At 34.7% G+C, this 21,303-nt stretch overlaps 1 protein-coding gene across 1 annotated transcript in view; it reads left to right on the top strand.

The window, feature by feature from the left end:
- The first annotated feature begins 3,569 nt into the window (after positions 1-3,569).
- LOC587136 (dynein heavy chain 3, axonemal) overlaps positions 3,570-21,303 on the top strand; it is a 90,077-nt gene continuing 72,343 nt past the window's right edge. Inside the window, exons 1-7 of the mRNA XM_030982799.1 lie at positions 3,570-4,140; positions 7,708-7,803; positions 10,526-10,697; positions 11,306-11,483; positions 16,562-16,956; positions 17,728-17,866; positions 18,460-18,601. Of these exons, the coding sequence (XP_030838659.1) occupies positions 4,120-4,140; positions 7,708-7,803; positions 10,526-10,697; positions 11,306-11,483; positions 16,562-16,956; positions 17,728-17,866; positions 18,460-18,601 (1,143 nt within the window). The 5' untranslated portion in view covers positions 3,570-4,119. The remainder of the gene's footprint in view (positions 4,141-7,707; positions 7,804-10,525; positions 10,698-11,305; positions 11,484-16,561; positions 16,957-17,727; positions 17,867-18,459; positions 18,602-21,303) is intronic.

Here is a 21,303-nt window from a genome sequence, read left to right as displayed (position 1 = left end):
TATCGTCTTCTTTCTCTAATGATTTAATGAATTAATGTAAAAGCTTCCGCGCTTTGCGCGGGAGGGAGGGGGGGGGGTGTAAACTGAACTCAGACGAGGATTATTTTAGAGAACGGTACAACGAATCGTCTTTTTTCACTAATAATTTAATGAAAGGTCAGAGCTTCCGCACTTCGCGCAGGAGGGGGGGGGGGAACTGAATTCAGACGAGGATTATTTTCAAGAACGGTACAACGAATCGTCTTGTTACTCTATGTCAAAGCTTCCGCGCTTCGCGCAGGAGGTGGGGGGAACTGTATTCAAACGAGGATTAAGAGTCGAGAACGGTACAACAAATCCTCTTCTTTCTCTAATGATTTAATGAAACGTGAAAACTTCCGAGCTTCGCGCGGGAGGGGGGGGGGGAGGGGGTAACCTGAATTCAGACGAGGATTATTTTCGAGAACGGTACAATGAATCGTCTTCTTTCTCTAATCATTTAATGAAACGTAAAAGCTTCCACGCTTCGCGCGGGAGGGGGGGGGGGGAACTGAATTCAGAGTTTCAGACGAGGATTATTTTCGAGAACGGTACAATGAATCGTCTTCTTTCTCTAATAATTTAATGAAACGTAAGAGTTTTGGCGCTTTGCGGAGGAGGGAGGGGGAAATCACCCCTCCCAGCACCCCCCCCCCCCCCCCATTACGTCAATGCTGGTCACCATTGCGTACCAATATTTGGCTCGCATAATTTCAAATTTAGGCCCCCACCCCTAAGAAATCCTGGATCCGCGCCTGGGTTGTCAAGAACAAGTCAATAATGCATAACATTCGAAATTATGTTACTAAGAGTAAACCGATCCATTGACAACGGACGGCAACGGACTGTGATCTAAGTTGGTCTACTGCCCTCTCCGACAATAATCACTACACATCTTACTTTATCTAACTGGGTATCATTTTGAATGGACCCAAATCATTTGTGAATTGTGAATTGTGAATTACTATAAATAATCATGCATCCGTTCCCCTTCGCAATCGGGCAGCTTTGTGTATTACTCAGTACTTTTTGGGGTAACGATATTCGACAATATTTCACAATAAAATATGTATGTTTTCTCGTTTTCTTGCAAAATATTGGAACAGGAAATTAAAAAAAAGTTGATCGGAAGAGAGTTACCCCCTTCCCCGTCGTGCTTACAATTTACAAGCCTAGATTGATTCCAACCCATTTACTCAACTCAAACGTTCCTGCTCTATAAACACTGCCCCTTTAAAGCGCTGAAAAATGAAGCTGTATTCAGTGAACATGCTTACTAATTAAACAAGATAATGGCGAGAGAAAGTGGAAGAGACAGATAAATAGAAAGAGAAAGAGAAAGGGAAAGAGAAAGAGAAAGAGAGTAAGAGAGAGGGAGAATGAGAGAAAGAGAAAGAGAGAGAGAGAGAGAGAGAGAGAGAGAGAGAGAGAGAGAGAGAGAGAGAGAAGGGGTGGATGGGGCAGTAAACATGATAGGAGACACTACGAACTTGTCAAACTTGCAATTTGAGAACCTCTCTAATTTGCCAATTTCATAGACGTTAGTGAAGGATAGGATGTACTTTTTTTATATTTTATTAACATGGTAAAATAATATTGTTATGTGCAACCTGATTTTGTGCACGATTTTACTTACTATTCATTTCATTATAAATAAATATATTCATTTAAGGAATTAGACATTCATGAACGTGCCCTGGCACCAATGCAGCTTTTCCAATATCAATACAACAAATCTCTTCATATTCTCAACTTTAATGATCTTGCATTTTTAATTTTGGTCTGCCGCCCTCTTCTCCAGTAAACAATTCACACTAAAGGCGCAGGTTAGTGCCGCCGGTTAGCTTCTTGTTAACTGAAACAACATTGAAACAAAAATGTTTTCCACTAAAGACGACACTTACGGCCATTTCATTCAGAAAGGAACTAAATCCAAAAACATTTAAATATGGTGAGTTTATTAAAACTTTGCATTGGTTATCTAAACTGACCATATCTACAAAAATCGTAACACAAATTCCTAATCGACATAGTGGATTTAATTCCTTTTGTAATTAAATGACTTTGGATTTAGCGCCTTTTTGGAATGAAAGAGAAACATGAACTGGAATTTTTTTACATTTTGCAAGAACATTTTAAAAATACAATATAATCTGTTTATTCAAATATCAAATGAAAAAAAATATCATCATATATCAATTATTAGTAGGCGGTTTCTCGGCAAAATTTGTATCATCACGTATTAGTCAAAACATATTCTTTCACATGATTGGTAATGAGAGCTTCCATTTCATTTTTTGAGAGGGGGGCATTTCAAAACTGGTCTTTACCTTTAAACAAAATGGTCAAAAGTGGATTTAGCGTTTTGGGAAGTAGGCCTAAGTCCTTCATCACAATTGTAATTCAATAACATAGATACTGGTAATAGAAATAAATGTGAAGCATCTAAATAAATGTACTTTTAGCTGACATTTGATTGCAATTAAAAATTCAAGTCATTTGAAGTCACGTTCATGAAGAAATAGGCTTTTGCTATGGAAACAGTATGATAAAAAGATGAAAAGGATGAAATAAGCAAACAAATCTGTACTTCATCAATATTACATTTAATTTGAAGTTGGTCTCTGAAGAATTTAAATAATGTTAGTCATAGCAATAAACAAGCCATCATGATCTGCCTGTTTGCCACAAAGTTGGTAATGGACGTGACTGCTAAGGCTGTTACCATAGTTACATATCGTAATTACTGTAAATCTATAAATACCATAATATATATATTTGTAATTTACCAACATAAAAACAAATGGAAGCATTATGAACGTATATATTCATAGCTGCCCATCTGATTGTCAATATAATACAAGACATTGGAAGTCATGGTAAAGTAGAGAAAGAAAGAAAGTGAGAGAAAAGGAGAGAAAGAGAGAAATAAGAGAGAAGGAGAGAAAGAGAGAAAGAGAGAAAGAGAGAAAGAGAGAAAGAGAGAAAGAGAAAGAAAGAAATAGAGAAAGAGAGAAAGAGAGAAAGAAAGAAAGGAGAATGAGAAAGAAAAGAAAGAAAGAATGAAAGAATGAAAGGATGAACGAAAAAAAGAAAGAAAGAAAGAAAGTAAGAAAAAAGGAGAGAAAGAGAGAAATAAGAGAGAAAGAGAGAAAGAAAGAAATAGAGAAAGAGAGAAAGAGAGAAAGAAAGAAAGGAGAATGAGAAAGAAAAGAAAGAAAGAATGAAAGAATGAAAGGATGACGAAAGAAAAAGAAAGAAAGAAGAGAGAAAGAAAGAAAGAAAGAAAGAAAGAAAGAAAGAAAGAAAGAAAGAAAGGAGAAAGAAAGAAAGAAAGAGAACGGTCCGAGCACCCTGGTCCGAGCAATGGACTGCGATGTTCAGGCTCAATACCACCGCGCCCACCCTAACACCAAGGAGTTAACTCCTTGCTAACACCCCTATTCCGGAGCATGTTCACAGTGCACCTGTTTCACGGAGTTGGCAAAGTTTTGGAGCTCGATCATGCATGCGTGTACGTACGTAGGTACATCGCAGCATACAGTAGCGGTACCAGTGCATTGTCAAGTCGATGTCCCGTGGGAGCATTTTGTTCAAGAAGTTCATGGAACTAAACTCTAAAGGCAACATTATCAACTGCAGTCTTATAATGAAATGAGATCAATGGTCATAATCTCCGGTTTCCTCACAATGTAATATGGCTACCAGGGACGAGTTACTGTTCCGTTACTTTAATCCGATTCTAAGTCAATAAAGCTCGCTTCGGTTGTCTCCCAGCAACCCAACGCTTCATGGTCTTATGCCAGTGCTTCCCCACTACAAGAACGGTATAATCCGGCGGCCTGCTAGCTGCTGTTGTATTCGACCGACCCACATTTGTACTCGCTTTATAATAAAGCCTCCGATCTGCCGCTATTCGAAATTAGTTTCAATGTTGGTTAAAATTGCATGAACAACTGATACATGGATGTATACGCTCGATTTACAATGCATCACGATGAGTTTGCCTGAAAATTCGAAGTGAAAAGACGTGAGACCCACTCCCATTTTGTATTATTCCATTCTGTGGAGCTGTGTGAAGCAGACGGGTTCGCTTCAACCATGGGGAGTAAAATGAATGAGGTGAGCCACTGATAATTGATTTATTGTTGTATTGCTGTAGTATGACGTTTTAAACTGAACAAAAATGTGTAATAAAATCTTATATCATGTTAACAAATGAAAGAAGTGGGAATCCATTGATTTTGGATCCTGTCAAGTACCGACGTAGAAGTAGAAGTAGAATACCCTTGAAATAATAGTTAACAATTTAGAAAATTTGTCCCTTATGAAAAGGATGATGATAATAATTGGATAATGGTTTTTGGGCTTTGGCTATGGTATGCATCATGGCAATCCTTTGAAATTGTTTCTCTAATCAAACGACATGTATAATGGTTTTTGTAATGAGTATGAGGAATTTGTATCTCATTGTAGTCTTGTAGTACAAATATAATTCTAATTTGTGTGTCAACATTTTATCATATTTTCTTTAATAACTAAAACCTAGTGGAAGTAAAAGTTAAAACTTTTTGTCAAAGAGATACATGTACTTTTAGTAATTTTTGTCTTGCATTTCTCGATGACTAAAATGTATGTTATAACCTACAAATGTATAAAGGTAGTTCATTAATGTAGTATTTGATATGGGATTGGTATAATCTGTCATTCAAATTGTATCTTGTGTTCCTGAATAGAAATAATTTCATACCTGTGGACAAAGTACATCTACATGTCAAGCATAGCAATTAATTCACTAGTTAATGTATCATAGGCGCCAAATGTACACTGTATGTTCATGTACCGGTAAGTAATTTGCTCAAAATCATTGAAGATCACACTCTCTTGTTATTCCTTCGACTAACAGCATTCTTGGTACAAAGTATGTGTAACCACACAATATGTTGTAACCACATACAAGGTTGATATTATATTCAGCCTATTATAGGAGCGCTTAATTGCTTCATTATCACAGCCTTCACAGGCCCATTGTAACCACTGGACACTTAATCTATTGTTCATAATGAGCTTGTAGAAGCTAGGACAGGAAGGCAGATTGTGCTTGGTAGATGACTTTCTTCAGAGAACTTAATCCCCATGTGTTACTAGCTGTGAGAGTAGGGCAAGTCTTTGATTGAACCTGAACAAGGGTTAACTCTTTGTTTGCTATAAACAATATAGCTGTATACCATCTTTTTATATTCTTAGAAGTGTGAAGTGTATGTTAGCTATCTTGGCCTGTGAAATGTATGTTAGATCTGCTAAATTGTCATCAAGAATATAATCCCCATGTTTTACTACACTGTTCATGTATGTGTAAGTGCAAGTCTATGAACAGAAACAAGGGCTTAAAGAGAAGGTTGAGTTCTGGGAAGAGGTGAAAAATAATTTGTGAGCGTTATCATTCTTATTATGCAAGTGTGGAAGAACATCAGATAAGACATGTTCCCTGAAAAGCATGGCTCTTCAAATGCCTTCATATTCTAAATATGTCATGTAAACATTGTAAAAATCCAGGGTAGGATTTTAGTCCCATATATATCTTTCTTTGTACAGTTTTGTAACTTTACCAAGACTTGGCCAAATTTCTTATCATTTTGATGATTCCAGAACCTTGCAATACACACAAATTCTTATATGCTAGATGATCAACCTTTTCTGGTCGATTTCACACCGCTTCTTTCACAATGCAATCGCATGACCAGAACTCAACTTGCAAGTCTTTGAACATAAACATTTAAGGGCTTAAAGTGACTCTTTGTTTACTGTACATAGTGGAAGTATGAACAAAAAAAGTAAATGAAGCTTTACGATCTTTTGAACTTCTACTGTTACACCTCCGAAGCTACTTGCAGTATGTATTTGATCTGCCCCAAGAGGGGGAGATTCGCAATGTCAATAATCCAGAAACCATGCAACATTTTGTTGTGATCTGTGCTGGGCTGCTGGCTCTCAAAAATAACACTGCCTAGACATCTACATGTATGTTGTGTCTTTTAACTTTTCAAGACTGTAAATATATTCTTCATAAGCTTAAAATTATACAATCTATACTGTATACTGTACATACATGTGTACATATAAACCTGTATATCTACATGTACATACTTTTGAGCAGTCTGAAGTATGATCAAAATACAAGACTTTCTGCTCTTCTGGTTGAAAAAAGGGGCCTATATTTAAAAAAGATGAATTCAACAAATTTATCATTAATTTACAAAATAGAATATAGAAGTATATAGAATAGAAGTATCTTTGTGCGATTGAGTTGCCAAAACTCGACGGATGTGTAATCTAGTCATCAAGTCAAACAGGGTGATATAAAGTATATGTGACATAGTTTCATTCTCAACCTGACCTATGACAATCTGTGTCAAGTTAAATCAAAGACAAGCTCACTTTACAATCCCCTCTCCATAGTGTGTAGCTTTCATTGTAACATGACCCATTGTCAGTGCATGGGGTAAAATTTCACGCACTGTGTATCATAATATGATAAAGTCAGAACAAAAACTGGTACTGGATCTATTCATTAAACAATCAGTCATCCACATCATGACAGCTCTGTCTTATATTGTACTTTTGTAGTTTTTTTAGTTGATTAGGCATATCAATAAAGACTCGTTGCTACAAAGCTTTAGACTACTACTCATGCGAAAGCTCTGCCGAGGGCTTGATTGCTCTTTGCAGTGTACATGTACATTGTATATTGATGTATAGTTCAATTTTATGCTGTTTGAACAAAGTCTATCCATAGTCCAATTTGGTTGTAAAGTTTTGAAAAAGAGATTAGATTACAGGTTGGCATTTTTATGAATCAGTGGAATATATGTCTTGTAGTAAAAGGGGTATCTTTTTTTTAATTGAATTTGCAATGTGTTTACAAGAAAATAAAACTTTAGTTACATCCATTATCAATCCATGTACATAAAGATCTTTTTCTCTGTCTGTTTTTGATACACTTCAATACAGACGTCTACGTCAGTAGGTGAGACAAAATCAATACCAAGACATGTGGTTGAGTGCCGATTCCCAATTGCTAGCTGTCCCACAAGTTAGCATCAACAATGGGCAGAGCACAAGAGATCCCTTTTTTATAGCTGCATAATCGGTTATTGATTTCATGCTCATCCCCCTGTTCATGTAAAGAGTCTGGTTTCTTTACACTCATAAAAGATGTAGCTGTATAGATGATACGGTATGCATCGACCTTCGGGTTACTTGGAGGCGTGGATAATGCAACCAAGGGATCTTTAAATGTTTATCATCTCCATTTTGCTTATAAGATCTACAATGTAGGTATATGTATTTTCTGAGGCGAAATCGGAATGGGACAAATTATTGAATTCTATTTTTTATTTAAAGATTAATTTTGACTAATAAGTTATTACAAAAGGAAAGATCATAGGTCATGAGACAAAATCAATATACTTTGTATATTGGCTGCATTACAGTAATTCTGTGTAATTAGAAATATTTCGAAGGCTATAAACCGCTATACATGTACCTTTTTTCGAACAGTGAAACCATGCAATATGTGAATTTCATTGAAAGCTGTAAAAATACATGTACAGTCTACAGGTAGTATACTTTTAAGAGAAAATGACTATTTCTATCTACAAAAAAAAAAACATTTTCTTTTCTTTTCAGATGTCACCAAGGCACTTTCCAGCCCAACCCAATCAATTTGAGCTTCAATACAGACCTAATGTAATCAGCCATCTGCCTCCCCTCAGTGCACATCAGGTAAGCAACATCTATTTATATTGCTTCTCTCTGAAGAAGAGTATTAATTGAAAGAAAATGAGGTTTATGATAATGTCATGCTGTTAATACAGATTGATTTTCATTGAACCTACAATGAAATCATTTGTGGCAAGAACAATTTGCTATTAAAAAAATAATAATTCAGTTTGCCATATTTAGATCACTTATGAACAGAATTATTATAAAAGACTTACAGAAGAAATATATGTCAGATATTTTACTTTTATAATATATTTTTATGTATAACATCTGCCATTGCTTGAGATAAATCTTTAAGAAGAGTATTGAATATTATAAATGTTTTGATTCAGTGATAATTTCCATGAAATCTCTTGAGTAACTGTGATAATAAGGAAACCTATAACTTCCAATAAATTGTATTTAGATTCTCCTGGTTCTATTTATATTTAGCTCCATGTCATATAAATAATTTAAAACATATATATCCGGGTAGCAGACAATCGTGGTAGAACCTGGCAGTTCATTTACTACCTGGGGGCATTTGCAACTCAAAGGGCTTTGATATTTTTGCATAAACTGTAACTATCATCTCATCTCTCTGCACAATACTGTATACATTTCAAAGAAATGTTATCAGTCTACCATCCCTTGGAAGGGGGCATAAAGTTATACAAAACTTATTCACCCCTCTACAGTCATGAAGATTAATCAATTTTATGTGAAAGGCTTTGTGACAGACTCTGTGCAGCTTTTGATGAAGATGAAAATTTAAAGGAACCAATAATATATCTTTTTTTTGTAATACTATCCAGTCTATTCATGTAAATGTAGCATACAAAAGATTGTGTTTGCAGACTTGGCAACCATTAAATCAAACATCATTTATACATGCACACTTTCTGTATATATGAGCAACTGAGAGATCTACTGTTTCAGATTCGCTATAAAACTCACTGGCTAGACATTAATTTTGTGATGGGTCCCAGTCTCAATGTCTAGCTGGATATTATATGACCTGACATCAAATGCTTTATTTGTAGAATGGTTTTTTTATTAGACAACTTCAAAATGGTAGCCCAAAAGCTAAATTACATTGCAAGTTTTACATGTATTAAAAAGCATTTCAACAAACTTAGATATAGACAAGTACAAATAATACACAGTCGGGTAGATCATAACTAATTACATATTCCCTACTTGCAAACAAATTGATGAAACAAATAAAATAGATTCAGCATTATTTTTTTTTCTGTAATCATTGTTAAGTGAGGAATATTCATAAAATTTCGAAATTTGTCTAGTAGATTCTATGATGTTAGATCAGTCATCTGGTGAAAAGATGAATGTCTTACACTTCAGACCTTCATCGGGCCTAATTGAGAAAGTTTGTAAAAAACAGTGCACTTATAGGCCTACCAAACCACCCAAAGTATAGTCCATATGAAAAGTGCAAAGTTTCAGTTTGCACGTTCTGCTAGTGTACACTGTACACTTGCAGTATGTGTATTTATCTTCATGCTTATAATGTGGCACGATTAGTACATCTTCAAATATTTAAGTTTGTGGGCAATTACCGTATGAAAACAAATATGTTTTGGAATATTAAGATTGGGGTGTTACGGAGAAGAATTTTTTTTAGAAAGATATCATTTTTTGTTATCAACATTCTCTTTGAAAAAATGATCACTTGAAGTTTGATTGCTTTGACATTGAATTATTTTCATCTGAAAGAGAAAATGTGAGAAAAAATTGATAAAGGGATGATTGAAGTCTGAAAGACTCTGGTAAATAAACAAAACAAAAACAAACACACAAACACAACAAACAAACCAACACTGTTAAAAAAAACAATAAAAACACTTGAAGGAAATTTCACCTTTTTAGCAGGAAATCTAAAAAGAACTGATGTGTTAAACAAAGTGGTATTTTTAATATTTGTTTAAATATTTTTTTAAAATATTTATCTCTACAATGGATTATATTTAATCACATAATTGCGTTGAAGTAAAAGACTGTTTTGCTTAAGTTGCACACATTACACTTTTATGATGCTTGTTAGAATTGATTTTAATCCAGAATTTCTTTATTTCTTTATTCATATATACATATTCTGAAATTGTGAGCACCCATGTACCAACAAGTGATGATGCTGTACTGATTTGAGTCTACATGTTAATGATTTTTCGTTGTGTCTACAATACCATGGCAACCAGAGTAGAAGTAATTGTTTTCCGGTACGTCCTTTCTGATGAATTTCATAGTGATCTCATGGACTGGTTGCTATGCTTTTCAACCAAGGACTTCTTCTGTATCATTTTATTGCCATCTAGTTAAAATATTTATGTGTTCCAGCATAATTAGTCTGAACATCAGCATGGACTCCTATTTGTATTTTCATGAAAAAGAAAAGTACTTGACTAGCTTTGTAAACCCATTACAAATATTGTATACCAGGTAGTGAATAAACTGTACACATATATTTACATTATACGATTTTAGAGTCAGACCTGTAATAATAAGCCAAGTAATGTGTCTTAATTTCATGTTCATGTCCAGTGTATATACATAATATATATGTCATTAAGCTAAAATCCTTCAAAAGGGACTCAATTATTACAAATGAGGGTTGAGCTCATTCTTTATTAATCATTGCAAAGAACTATAATGCTAAACTCTTCAGAGATTTTATAAAATCATTATATTGAACATCTCAATACCTTCTTATTTTCCTTAATTGCAGCCTGCATTTAGTGAAAAGCCAAAGATAGTCCAACCAGGAGCATTCACGAGAGCTGCTCCAACCAAAGAAGTCAAACATAGTCGCAGAGTCAGTGATGCCATCGCTAATAACTATACTCCAACCGCCCGCAATCTAACATCTTCGTACATTTACGAGATCCTACGCAGACACGGTAAATATCTTATGAATGCTGACGAGGGTATTGATGCTTTCCAGGTGCTCTACCAGAGGCCCTTTGAAAGAATCACCTGTTACAGAAATTCACAAACAATCTGTAATTGAAATTGAGACTCGGACACATGTATAATTGATATATCTAGAGGAATTAGAAAGAACTCTTGTGCATTAAAATGGCTATAGACGCACAGCTAGTTCTAAAGATGTTGCTTGTTTACGAGCCAGAAAGGGGTTAACTCTGTAAAAGGTCTCTCAGCATTTCCTGCTAGATGTGAACTGATGAAAACATGTTGACAAAATGTTTGTCTACATGACTTTGAAAAGGACATTTTTTGTCAAGAATAATTTTTCAATTTTTAAAATTTAAGTATAAATTAAACAGACAATTACAATAAATTTCTTGTCATGTAGCAAGTAAAAAACAGTAGGAAAACTTTTTAGTCTGATAATATAGGCCAATAATCACCTTGTCCCTATATTTTTCTATTTTTCTATGTGTAATATTGCATATTGTAGAAATGATAAGATTTTTATAAATTTCTGAATTTCATCTATTTCCTATTTAAAAGAGATTACATTAAATTTCATTTGATTTTGATTTAGATCGTCCACAAATTCGGAACGGTAGGAGGTCGCCATCTCCCAACCACCGAGGCCCCTCCCCTTCACATAGGATGCCATCACCTCAGCATAGCCGATCACATCATATACAATCTGCCAGTTTAGATAGACATTCATCCGATAAATCTAACAGTCGTGGGACTCCTTCACCAAGAAAAAGGTGAGTGTAAGAATAATTGTACAGTCAAACCTGTCTATAGCAACTGCCCAAAGGAAACACAAAAAGTAGTGTTTGTATACAGGTTCCTTTAGTACATGATTCAATGAGAAACCGTTTTCAAGGGAACCAACAAATGTGGCCTTTGTAGACAGGTGGTCACTAAAGCAGTTTTGACTGTATTTTGTAAAATTTGATATTGAACACGATGTACAAATGTATGAGTGGGCATACTTTCTTAACTATTAGGAAATAAGAATTCTGCTTCCACTTGTTCGAAGGGATATTTTGTATCTCTTATAATTTGACATCCAGATTGTGTATAAGTACAATAATACACACATATTATTGAGAAGAAAAACAAATTATATTTGCTGTTTAGATATTGACACACCTCTTCAGAGTATGGATCAGACCTATAATTAGAATTCTATGATATTTCATTTTCTGATTTTACCATCTCTGAGAATATTGTCTTCTTTTATGAGATAGCACTTCACCAGGTTGTGTCAATTGATTTTGTTGAGACACTATGTACAACACTTCAGTGTGAGTGGTAGAGCCAGTGATATTGGTTCTTCAGTCTGGTCATTATATAGTTACTGCAAATATTATGACATGGCTCCTATGTGTGCATAGTACTCACACCAGGTCAAGAAATATTCCAGGATCGATCTTTTATAGCTTGAAGTGGTGTACAGGGTGGAGCAGAAAATGGAGTACACTAGGGGCATTTACACTGTCTTCCAAACACGCCAAAAAATGCCAAACCGGAGCCTGGCCGCGATGTTACCAAGGGCAACTACGCTTTACCGGCAGAAACGCCAAGCCCCAAACATTCCAAAACGAAGTGTGATCTTTTGGCGTGTTTTGGCGTGTTTTGGCGTGTTTGGCAAGTATAAACGCTCGCAGTTGTAACATCGCGATGTTAGGTAAAGTGACTTGAGGAGCGGGGCTAGCTAGATGTCGTCCTTTTGAAGATGACAGAAGGAAGAAACTAAGAATAACATAAGGATAGACAGAAAGAGAAAGTGATAGAAGGAAGAAACAAAGAATAACATAAGGATAGACAGAAAGAGAAAGTAATAGAAGGAAGAAATAAAGAATAACATAAGGAAAGACAGAAAGAGAAAGTGATAGAAGGAAGAAACAAAGAATAACATAAGGAAAGACAGAAAGAGAAAGTGACAGAAGGACGAAATAAAGAATAACATAAGGAAAGACAGAAAGTGAAAGTGATAGAAGGAAGAAATAAAGAATAACATAAGAAAGTGATAAAAGGAAGAAATAAAGAATAACATAAGGAAAGACAGAAAGAGGGAGTGATAGAATGATAAAAAACAAAGAATAACATAAGAGAAGGTGATAGAAGGAAGAAACAAAGAATTACATAAGGAAAGACAGAAAGAGAAAGTGATAGAATGATTAAAAAACAAAGAATAACATAAGAGAATGTGATAAAAGGAAGAAATAAAGAATAACATAAGGAAACACAGAAAGAGGGATTGATAGAATGATAAAAAACAAAGAATAACATAAAAGAAGGTGATAGAAGGAAGAAACAAAGAATAACATAAGGAAACACAGAAAGAGGGAGTGATAGAATGATAAAAAACAAAGAATAACATAAGAGAAGGTGATAGAAGGAAGAAACAAAGAATAACATAAGGAAACACAGAAAGAGGGAGTGATAGAATGATAAAAAACAAAGAATAACATAAGAGAAGGTGATAGAAGGAAGAAACAAAGAATAACATAAGGAAAGACAAAAAGAGAAAGTGATAGAATGATTAAAAAACAAAGAATAACATAAGAGAAGGTGATAAAAGGAAGAAATAAAGAATAACATAAGGAAACACAGAAAGAGAAAGTGATAGAAGGAAGGGATAAAGAATAACATAAGAGAAGGTGATAGAAGGAAAAACAAGGAATAACAAGGAAAGATAGAAAGAGGAAAGTGTTTGCATCGGAGTGCCGCGCATGCGCATTACCAACTGAAACACGCCAAAACATCACTGAGCTTTTCAGTCGGTGATGTTTCCGCACAAGTGTAAACGGCTGCGCGAAACATCGCGACTTTTCAAAATGAGGTATTTTACAGTATAAATGCGCCTACTGAGAAAGAATGAATTCATAGCATTCATACTTGTTTTTACTACCTGTATGATGAAGATAATATAGTGGAAGATTTAAAGTAGTGAAATATTTGTTATCCAAGTGAAACAAGAAATCTGTCCCATATACATCTGGGCCAAATTTATTATCAATTTGATGATTCCAGAACCTTGTAGCACACACCAATACTTATATGCTAGATGATCATCCTTTTCTGATAGATTCCAAAACGTTTCGATCTCATGACTAGAACTCAACTTTGTCCTTAAATGCGCAGAGCACAACATTGATTGATTGGCGTATTGGTTCATTTATTGATTTTATTCACATTCAATAACATGTTTTCAAATCATGTTTTTACAATTAGGCAGAGATATATGTTACAGAAGTGCTCAATGAAAATAAAAATTGTTATATTGAAAAATAGCATGTGAAGCTGTGAACCTAATTAGATAACAAACAAGTTATTCAGTATTCATAAAATAAAATATATCCCCACCTGCCTTTTTAGATGTGTAATTGTGTATGCATAGATGTAGATGTAAAACGAATTAGAGAGAACAGATAAGGAGGAGAGAGAGAGAAATAGAGAAAGAGAAGGGGAGAAAGAGAGAGAGAGAGAGAGAGAGAGAGAGAGAGAGAGAGAGAGAGAGAGAGAGAGGGGGGAGGGAGAAAGGGAAGAGGAAAGCTGAAATTATTGAATAATTTTTTGTATTGTCCTGAAGCTTGAAGATTTTTAAACACTCTATACATGTAGTTACCATCACATACTTATGCTGATTAATTAGACCAAGAGTCAGAAGCCAATCTCATTAGTTGAATGCAAGCAATCAAAGGGTCATTAACTTTGAGATAGAGGGACTTTGGATCCAAAGTGATTTCCATATTTATTATTTGGCTATGATTTGCATAACAAACAAAGTCAGACACCTAACTGTGATTCTATGAACACCATTATTTGAGAGTCAAGGCAGACGATGGATTATTCATTAATTAATGACTGCGTTTTAACTGACAGCTAAGTACATGTAGGTCTCATCACACTCTTCAAGTTTAATTATAATTAGTACCTGCTTGAAAACAAATTATACATATTTGTTACATGAATCTGATAAAACCATATGACAAGTGAGAATATGTTGTACCTTATTACCTGTATACAGTAGTAGTTTAATTGTCTTTTATATTCTGTTTTAGGATTTGTCCGGGTAGCTTTCAGTTGCTTTTTTTCTGAAAGGAGTGTAAATCTTAAAATGTTATGCAAGTTGTTCCAATATTTGCATAACCTCACCCCGTCATTTTCTTTATTCCCTGTGAGTAAGACAGCCATTGATTTTGTTTGCCAAGCCTTCAGGCATCCTAAGCTGTTTTAGGCAAAGCTATAATTAACTCACTTTGAAATCAATAGAAATGGGTCACTGGGTGATAAACATATCTATGTCTTCTCAAAAAGAACTCTTCCTCAAATTATATATTATTTTGTGCACACAACGTGGACCACTGCCATTCCTCATCCTACACCAATGTAGTTTCTAGTATACAATGTCTTAACATTTTGATAGTTGTACTAAAGCCTAGATGAACTCAAACACATCATTCTTTTGTTGGAAAAGTGTTTTTTACTTTGATTACAACCACAACTATCATTAAAGGTTTAGAATTTATACATCTGTATAACTTTAGTAAAGACATTATTATTTTTATCATTATTATTGAATGATAAATAATGGTAAAGGAGAGTATATTTGGCTTAACCCTTCTGTGACATTGATTTAAAATTAAAAAAAAGGATAAGCCTATTTTTATATGGAAAACTAGTAGAATGTCAAAAATTGAACAAATCCACATTTTTATGTTCGTCCTTTGACAACTTTCAATCAAATACATTTCATTAGATCAAAATCATTCTGACGGATACATGTACCGGTACATGTACATGTCTACTCTGTCTCGTGTTCAACATCTGTGACATTGGATGACATTTTCTAAATATTTATGAGCACTGCTCAACAAGAAAATTTAAATGCTGCCTATACATGTAAGTATCTGCTTGCATGGTGATGTAGATATACAGTAGGCTTAAGAACATTAAAATGGAAGGAGCGAGTGGAATTTGATCTTTAATAGACCTCGGGCAGAGCGAGAAGACAAGTGTCATCCATGTAGGTGAGATATAATTAGAACACTTGCTTTAGGACAAATGAACCGATGGGAGCGCCCACAATAGGATGAGTGCGAGGAAGCTTTAATAAGGTGTCTCAAGTACCTGTCTCTGTTTGCTTTACCAAGTTGGTGATCTACTCTTCTCTCCTGTATTTACTCTCACTCTCTTTTATGACAGGGATTTTATTTGCATGTAACGGTTGGTGGAAAACATGTAGGAATGTGCAACAGAGTGGGGATACTTTTCTTCACACGAAAACTCTGTAAATGAGTGTAAACAAACAGAAACTTTTGTGTGTGTGAAGCTGAAATTGACTGAGTTAATGTAAATTTGCACTTATGTCAGATAAATATATGCCATCACTTCTATCACTTCTATCATACTATGTTTCCTAAAAGTTTTGTTAAGTATGTTTCCTTATATTTACTATCTCTGATTTTGAACCTGTAATGGAATACTTACAGTGCATTTAATATTTATTCTCTTTCCTCTTCTTTGTGAAATGATTGGAAAAATATATGTCACCAGTTTCATTACTTTTTATGAAAATAGGAAAGTTTAATATCTGTTCTTGTTATCTCATGTCATTTTGTTATTTGTGAGTGTGATTATTCTCTCACTGAGGAATTTATTGAAAAGGGGTTTTATATTTTGTGTTTAGAATTATGCCCCAGTATATTGACCATTCATCTGCAACTATTGGTAATCAAATCATTGAACTGATATATTTATCAATATTTCATGTCAGTGACTGAAATTAAAAAACTCTTTATTCCTTGTATTTTTTTCTTTCACATTCTAGTCCTAGAACATCAAATCAGTCCTATGCTGAATATAAGAAGAGCAGAAGTCAGGCATCATTGAACAACAATGGTTCAACGTCTTTACCCAACGTTAAAAAATCACCATCTAATGGTCCCTCAACCAATAGGAGTCGTCTGCCCCCTATTATCACCCCTCCAGCAAGTCCAAGGGACCATTCAGACAGTGCAGTCAATGGACATGATAGGACTAGACCATTCAGCAGTAGGGAGGGTAGACCTACAAGAGGGACGTCTAGTAGTGGTAGCGATCCTATGGTACCTGATAGCGGTAATGGATCATTGAATGCAATACATTCGTCACCGACGTCAGTTAATGATGTTCCGACACTTAATCTGCGGTCTGTGACATATGCAAGCTCAGACAGTAGTCTTGGTAAGTTCATGTTTCAAGCTTCAACATTACCCATTCTTTGATTGATCCTTGATTAGTTCTGATCAAGTTTCAAGCAGTAAAATAGTCTAACCCTCTTGAGTTTTGTCAAAAATTGTTTGTACAAATAATATCAAACTCTTTTGGGGTACTTCATGTTCCTTTTGTATGAATGTCACTTTTAATTATTACAGGTATCCAGTTTGAAGATTAGTTCATTCAAAGAGGTCGTGCACTTTTTCTTTGTAATAAGAAAGTCAAGATCATGAACCTTTTCAATTGAATTCACATTTACAGATGGGTAACTGATACTTGCATTGTTGCTGGAGAAATGATGTTTTGTTAAAACATAAACAGCCAACTCATAAACAATATCATATAACACAATATTTGCACAAAGTAACATTTTGTAGGGTTGATGTTCTCTTTTTAAAGAAAGCAGTGTATGATTGTATGTACAGTGTATATAACAATATTACCTGTTTATCTACATGTAGATCATAATCAATTGATAGGACACCAGAATTACTTTAATATGCGATTATAAGAATTGAGAGGATTTATATACAGAGTCAAACCTGCTTTAGCAACCATCTGTATAGCAAGACCACCTGTGTATAAAGACCCCTTTTTTCATTTCCCTTGAATATGGTTTCTGTACTAAAGGAACCTGTACATAAAAAACGACCAGCCTATAAAGACGACTTTTCATGTTTCCCTTGAGCGGTCTTTATAAACAGGTTTGAGTGTAATACTTTTTACCCCTCTTCTTAGATGGCCTAGACCTTCCTCCATGTATGCGTGAATATGATCTAGAGATGGAAGCTGTGATGAGTGTGCAGTTTCCAGGGTATACCTACTCAACACATGGGTTATCAAGACCACCTACACCGGACCAGAAGGATGTAGTCAGGTAAATTTCTTTCTTCTTTTCTTCTTTTGCAACAATATTAACGAAATCTAATTTCTTCAGAAACAATTTATTTTTATACTTCTAGTCTCACAAATTGTCTGCCTAATCTTCTAAGATTCTTTCTTAAGATATCTCTCTCATAGAGCTTCCTTCTAATGATGAGAAAAAAGGGTTTTCCCACGCAAGAGAAGTAGCTTTCTTAAATCCCTTGATTACTGCATTGTATGTGTGAGTGTAATGAGCTCTTATCAAGCATTCAAGTGTAAATTGTCAACATTTGAAAGATATTTTTGAAAGCATATAGCAAATTTAATACATTTTTATTACTAAGGTTATGACAGAAGTCATTTGTCTTTCTAAGGATATGATCTTCTAAGGAAACTTCTTTGATCATAATGCAAGTCATTCGTGAGAAAATCACAACCCTTTAACCTGGTAGCTGGCTGGGTATTCAATAAACCACACCAGAAGCCTTTTTAAATGTTCCAACACATTTTGTTACCGTTCTTGCAGCGTTTTGGTCATTTTGGCCACTTTTTGTCCCAAACTGACCATTATGGTCACTGTCATTGTCTTATTTTTTCTTCCTTTAGATATTATGGTTTGATCGAGGGGTCCATAGAAGATTCCTCAGTAGCACCGCTCAATACACAATGGATTAAAGAGATGTACAACTTCCTACCTGCTAGACTCAAGACTGAACCTCTCAAGAAGTGTATGAAAGAAGTCACAGAGGTAAAAAATAATACTCTCTCCTAATGCATCAGTATCCAACACTACACTCTAAAAACTAAAATGTTAAATTTCAATTTAAAAGGGCCAATTAGGAGTGACCAATCTTTCAAAATGTCAGATTGTAGCTTTGAACATGCTGGAATGCATGTTCAAAGTGTTAATCTATCATTTTGAAAGAGTGGTCACTCCTCGGCCCTTTTAAATGGTGATTTAACATTACATTTTTTTAGTGTAGTAGATAGTCGTGGCATAGTCAAAAGAAAAGGAAGAAAATACAAGCAAATGTTACATTGAATACAACAAAATATAGCTTGAAGCTAATTGTTTGGAACAAATGCTTGATCACCATGTTAAAATGAAAAATTTTATTCAAAGTTAAGCATTAACTAAAATGCTTGCATCTTCATGTAAATGACACAGTATTAACATCAATGTTAGATAGTAAATGTTTTCAGGATGACACAGTACATGTAGCTAAGTCATGATGTCAATAGGGTAGGAAGATTGAGTCAGTGTTGTAATCATACCAGTGCCACTTGGAAATCATAAATCTTCAACTACTTTATAAAGATGTAGGTCTCTTTATTGGCCTTCATAAACACGTTCTTGCTTTCACAGTGTAAGGTAAATGTGCATCTGAATAAATCTGTACCTTACAATCTGCAACTAATTCTTTATTCAGGTCTTTTATACAAAAATTACACTTAGTTTCAGGAAAAAGAGTAATTGAATTTTCACCTTTGTTCATCTTTGTTAGCATGTAAACCTTAAATAGCGGTAGTGGGAGTAATCTCACCATTCACTATGATCCCTGTCTTGCCTAGATCTGTTGTGAAGGCCAAACTTTTCAGAACCTAAGTATCCTTTAAGAGAATGATAAAGAGTCTTTTGAGACATGTCATGCACAAAGAATAGCTAAGACTGGGATGTGTAAGTTATCAATGGGATAATAGAGGATTTCAATTCTGCTCTTTATATGTTATGTCTGCAGCAAGATCACATTTCCATTGATTTGAAGTTTTCTTTTTCTGCATGGTAGTTTTGTAAACTGATATCTCAATATATAAATTATAAATCTGACAAGGACTCTTAGATATGTCTCAAAGGTATATGTATATTCACGCCATTCTTTGTTGTAATATCATCAGGGTCTTTGTGTGGGTTGCTACTGCCTCCTCCTCCCATTCAAATTAAGGTGGTCACTTACAATGGATTGTTTCAAATTTCATGAAACAATATTATATAATGTATTTGTGACATATTTTATGAGCCATGTCCATTCAAATTTAGGTAGTCACTTACCATGGATTGTTCACATTTTTATGGAACAATGATATATTTGTGAGATATTTTATTAATAAGCCATGTCCATGAAGGCAGATTTTTTGGATAGGATTTTATATGGCTGGTAAAACCGTGGCAAATTCTAATTGTAAATTCTATGTGCTGACCAGGGCCCTGTCTTACAAAGAGTTGTGATTGATCCGATTGATCCAAATCAATCGCAAGTTCGCAGTCTCCTTTCTCTTATGTACATAGTTGCGACAATCGCAAGTCAGTTGCGATTGAAATCAACTCTTTGTAAGACGGGGCCCACTGGTGTATCTATTAATGTTTCTAGAACTGTGTGTCCCCAAAAGGAAGCAATTATCTTCCATCTCATTTTGGGGAGGTTCAAGAAACCTGGTAGGTGCTATATAGTCAAATCCCAGCTAGTTGTAAAGTGCTTGATTGATTCATACAATAGTACAATCTTCCATTACGTGGGAATTAACACTACTAGGTCTTCTATTGACTCCCTAGTAGAAGTCTCGTAATGTACAACGCTCTCGAAATGTTACTCCCAGGGCAGAAGGCCTTCAATCAAATATACAATCATACCTCAGGCCTATCAATGCAGCTCTTATGGGCTATTGTTACCTTAATGGATGTTTGAGTGTGGAAATCTATTTTTAGAACATATGTGAAAAGACCTTTGTTTTTGTTGATGGAATTGGAACGTGAGACCAGTCACAGAGGATGATAGATGAACTGATATATAGAAAGGTAGAAAAACACATACTCATATGAAAGTCAGGTTTTTAAGGCAAGTGTGTCTATACACTGTTAGGTAAATTTTTTAATTATTATTATATTGTAAGGAAATCATGAATAGAATTAAATTGTTATTTGAAATGAATGTAGGCATTTATATCTGTTTAATAAAATGTGCTTTACTGTTTAGAAGTTTAGTACAATAGAATATATGTGTAAGAGATCAACTCCTATGAGGAGTTTTAGTGTGCACAATAAAACATTTACAATTATTTGTAAGAAATGATATTTGCAATACCAGCCCCTTTTACCATTTATCATAATTAACCTGTTTTTAAGTGGCAGGTAGCTACACTGTAGACAATATCTCTGCACTTTCAAAGTGCCTTGGAAATTATTTCACTTACTCTAGCTTGTGTTGATTGATTCAGCATCTTACAAGTAGTGCTCTGAGGCAATGATTATCATTTACTTTGCCCTTCCTGATGGGGCTGACTCGTAAAGTTGAAATGACTCATAAGTGATATTGCATTAAAAATTCATAATCCAACCCTTTTCACACTTTACATGCCTTACTGAGTGGAAGCGGGGATTGGGATTTTCAAAGCCCTATGGAGTGCTTAAATTAGGAACATTATGTCATAATAATAATAATAATAATAATAATA

This window comes from Strongylocentrotus purpuratus, unplaced genomic scaffold (assembly GCF_000002235.5).
Source record: "Strongylocentrotus purpuratus isolate Spur 01 unplaced genomic scaffold, Spur_5.0 spur5_contig_827, whole genome shotgun sequence".
Classification (NCBI taxonomy): Eukaryota; Metazoa; Echinodermata; class Echinoidea; order Camarodonta; family Strongylocentrotidae; genus Strongylocentrotus; species Strongylocentrotus purpuratus.
Note: the sequence above shows the minus strand (reverse complement) of the source record. Positions and strands in the feature narration are given on the sequence as shown.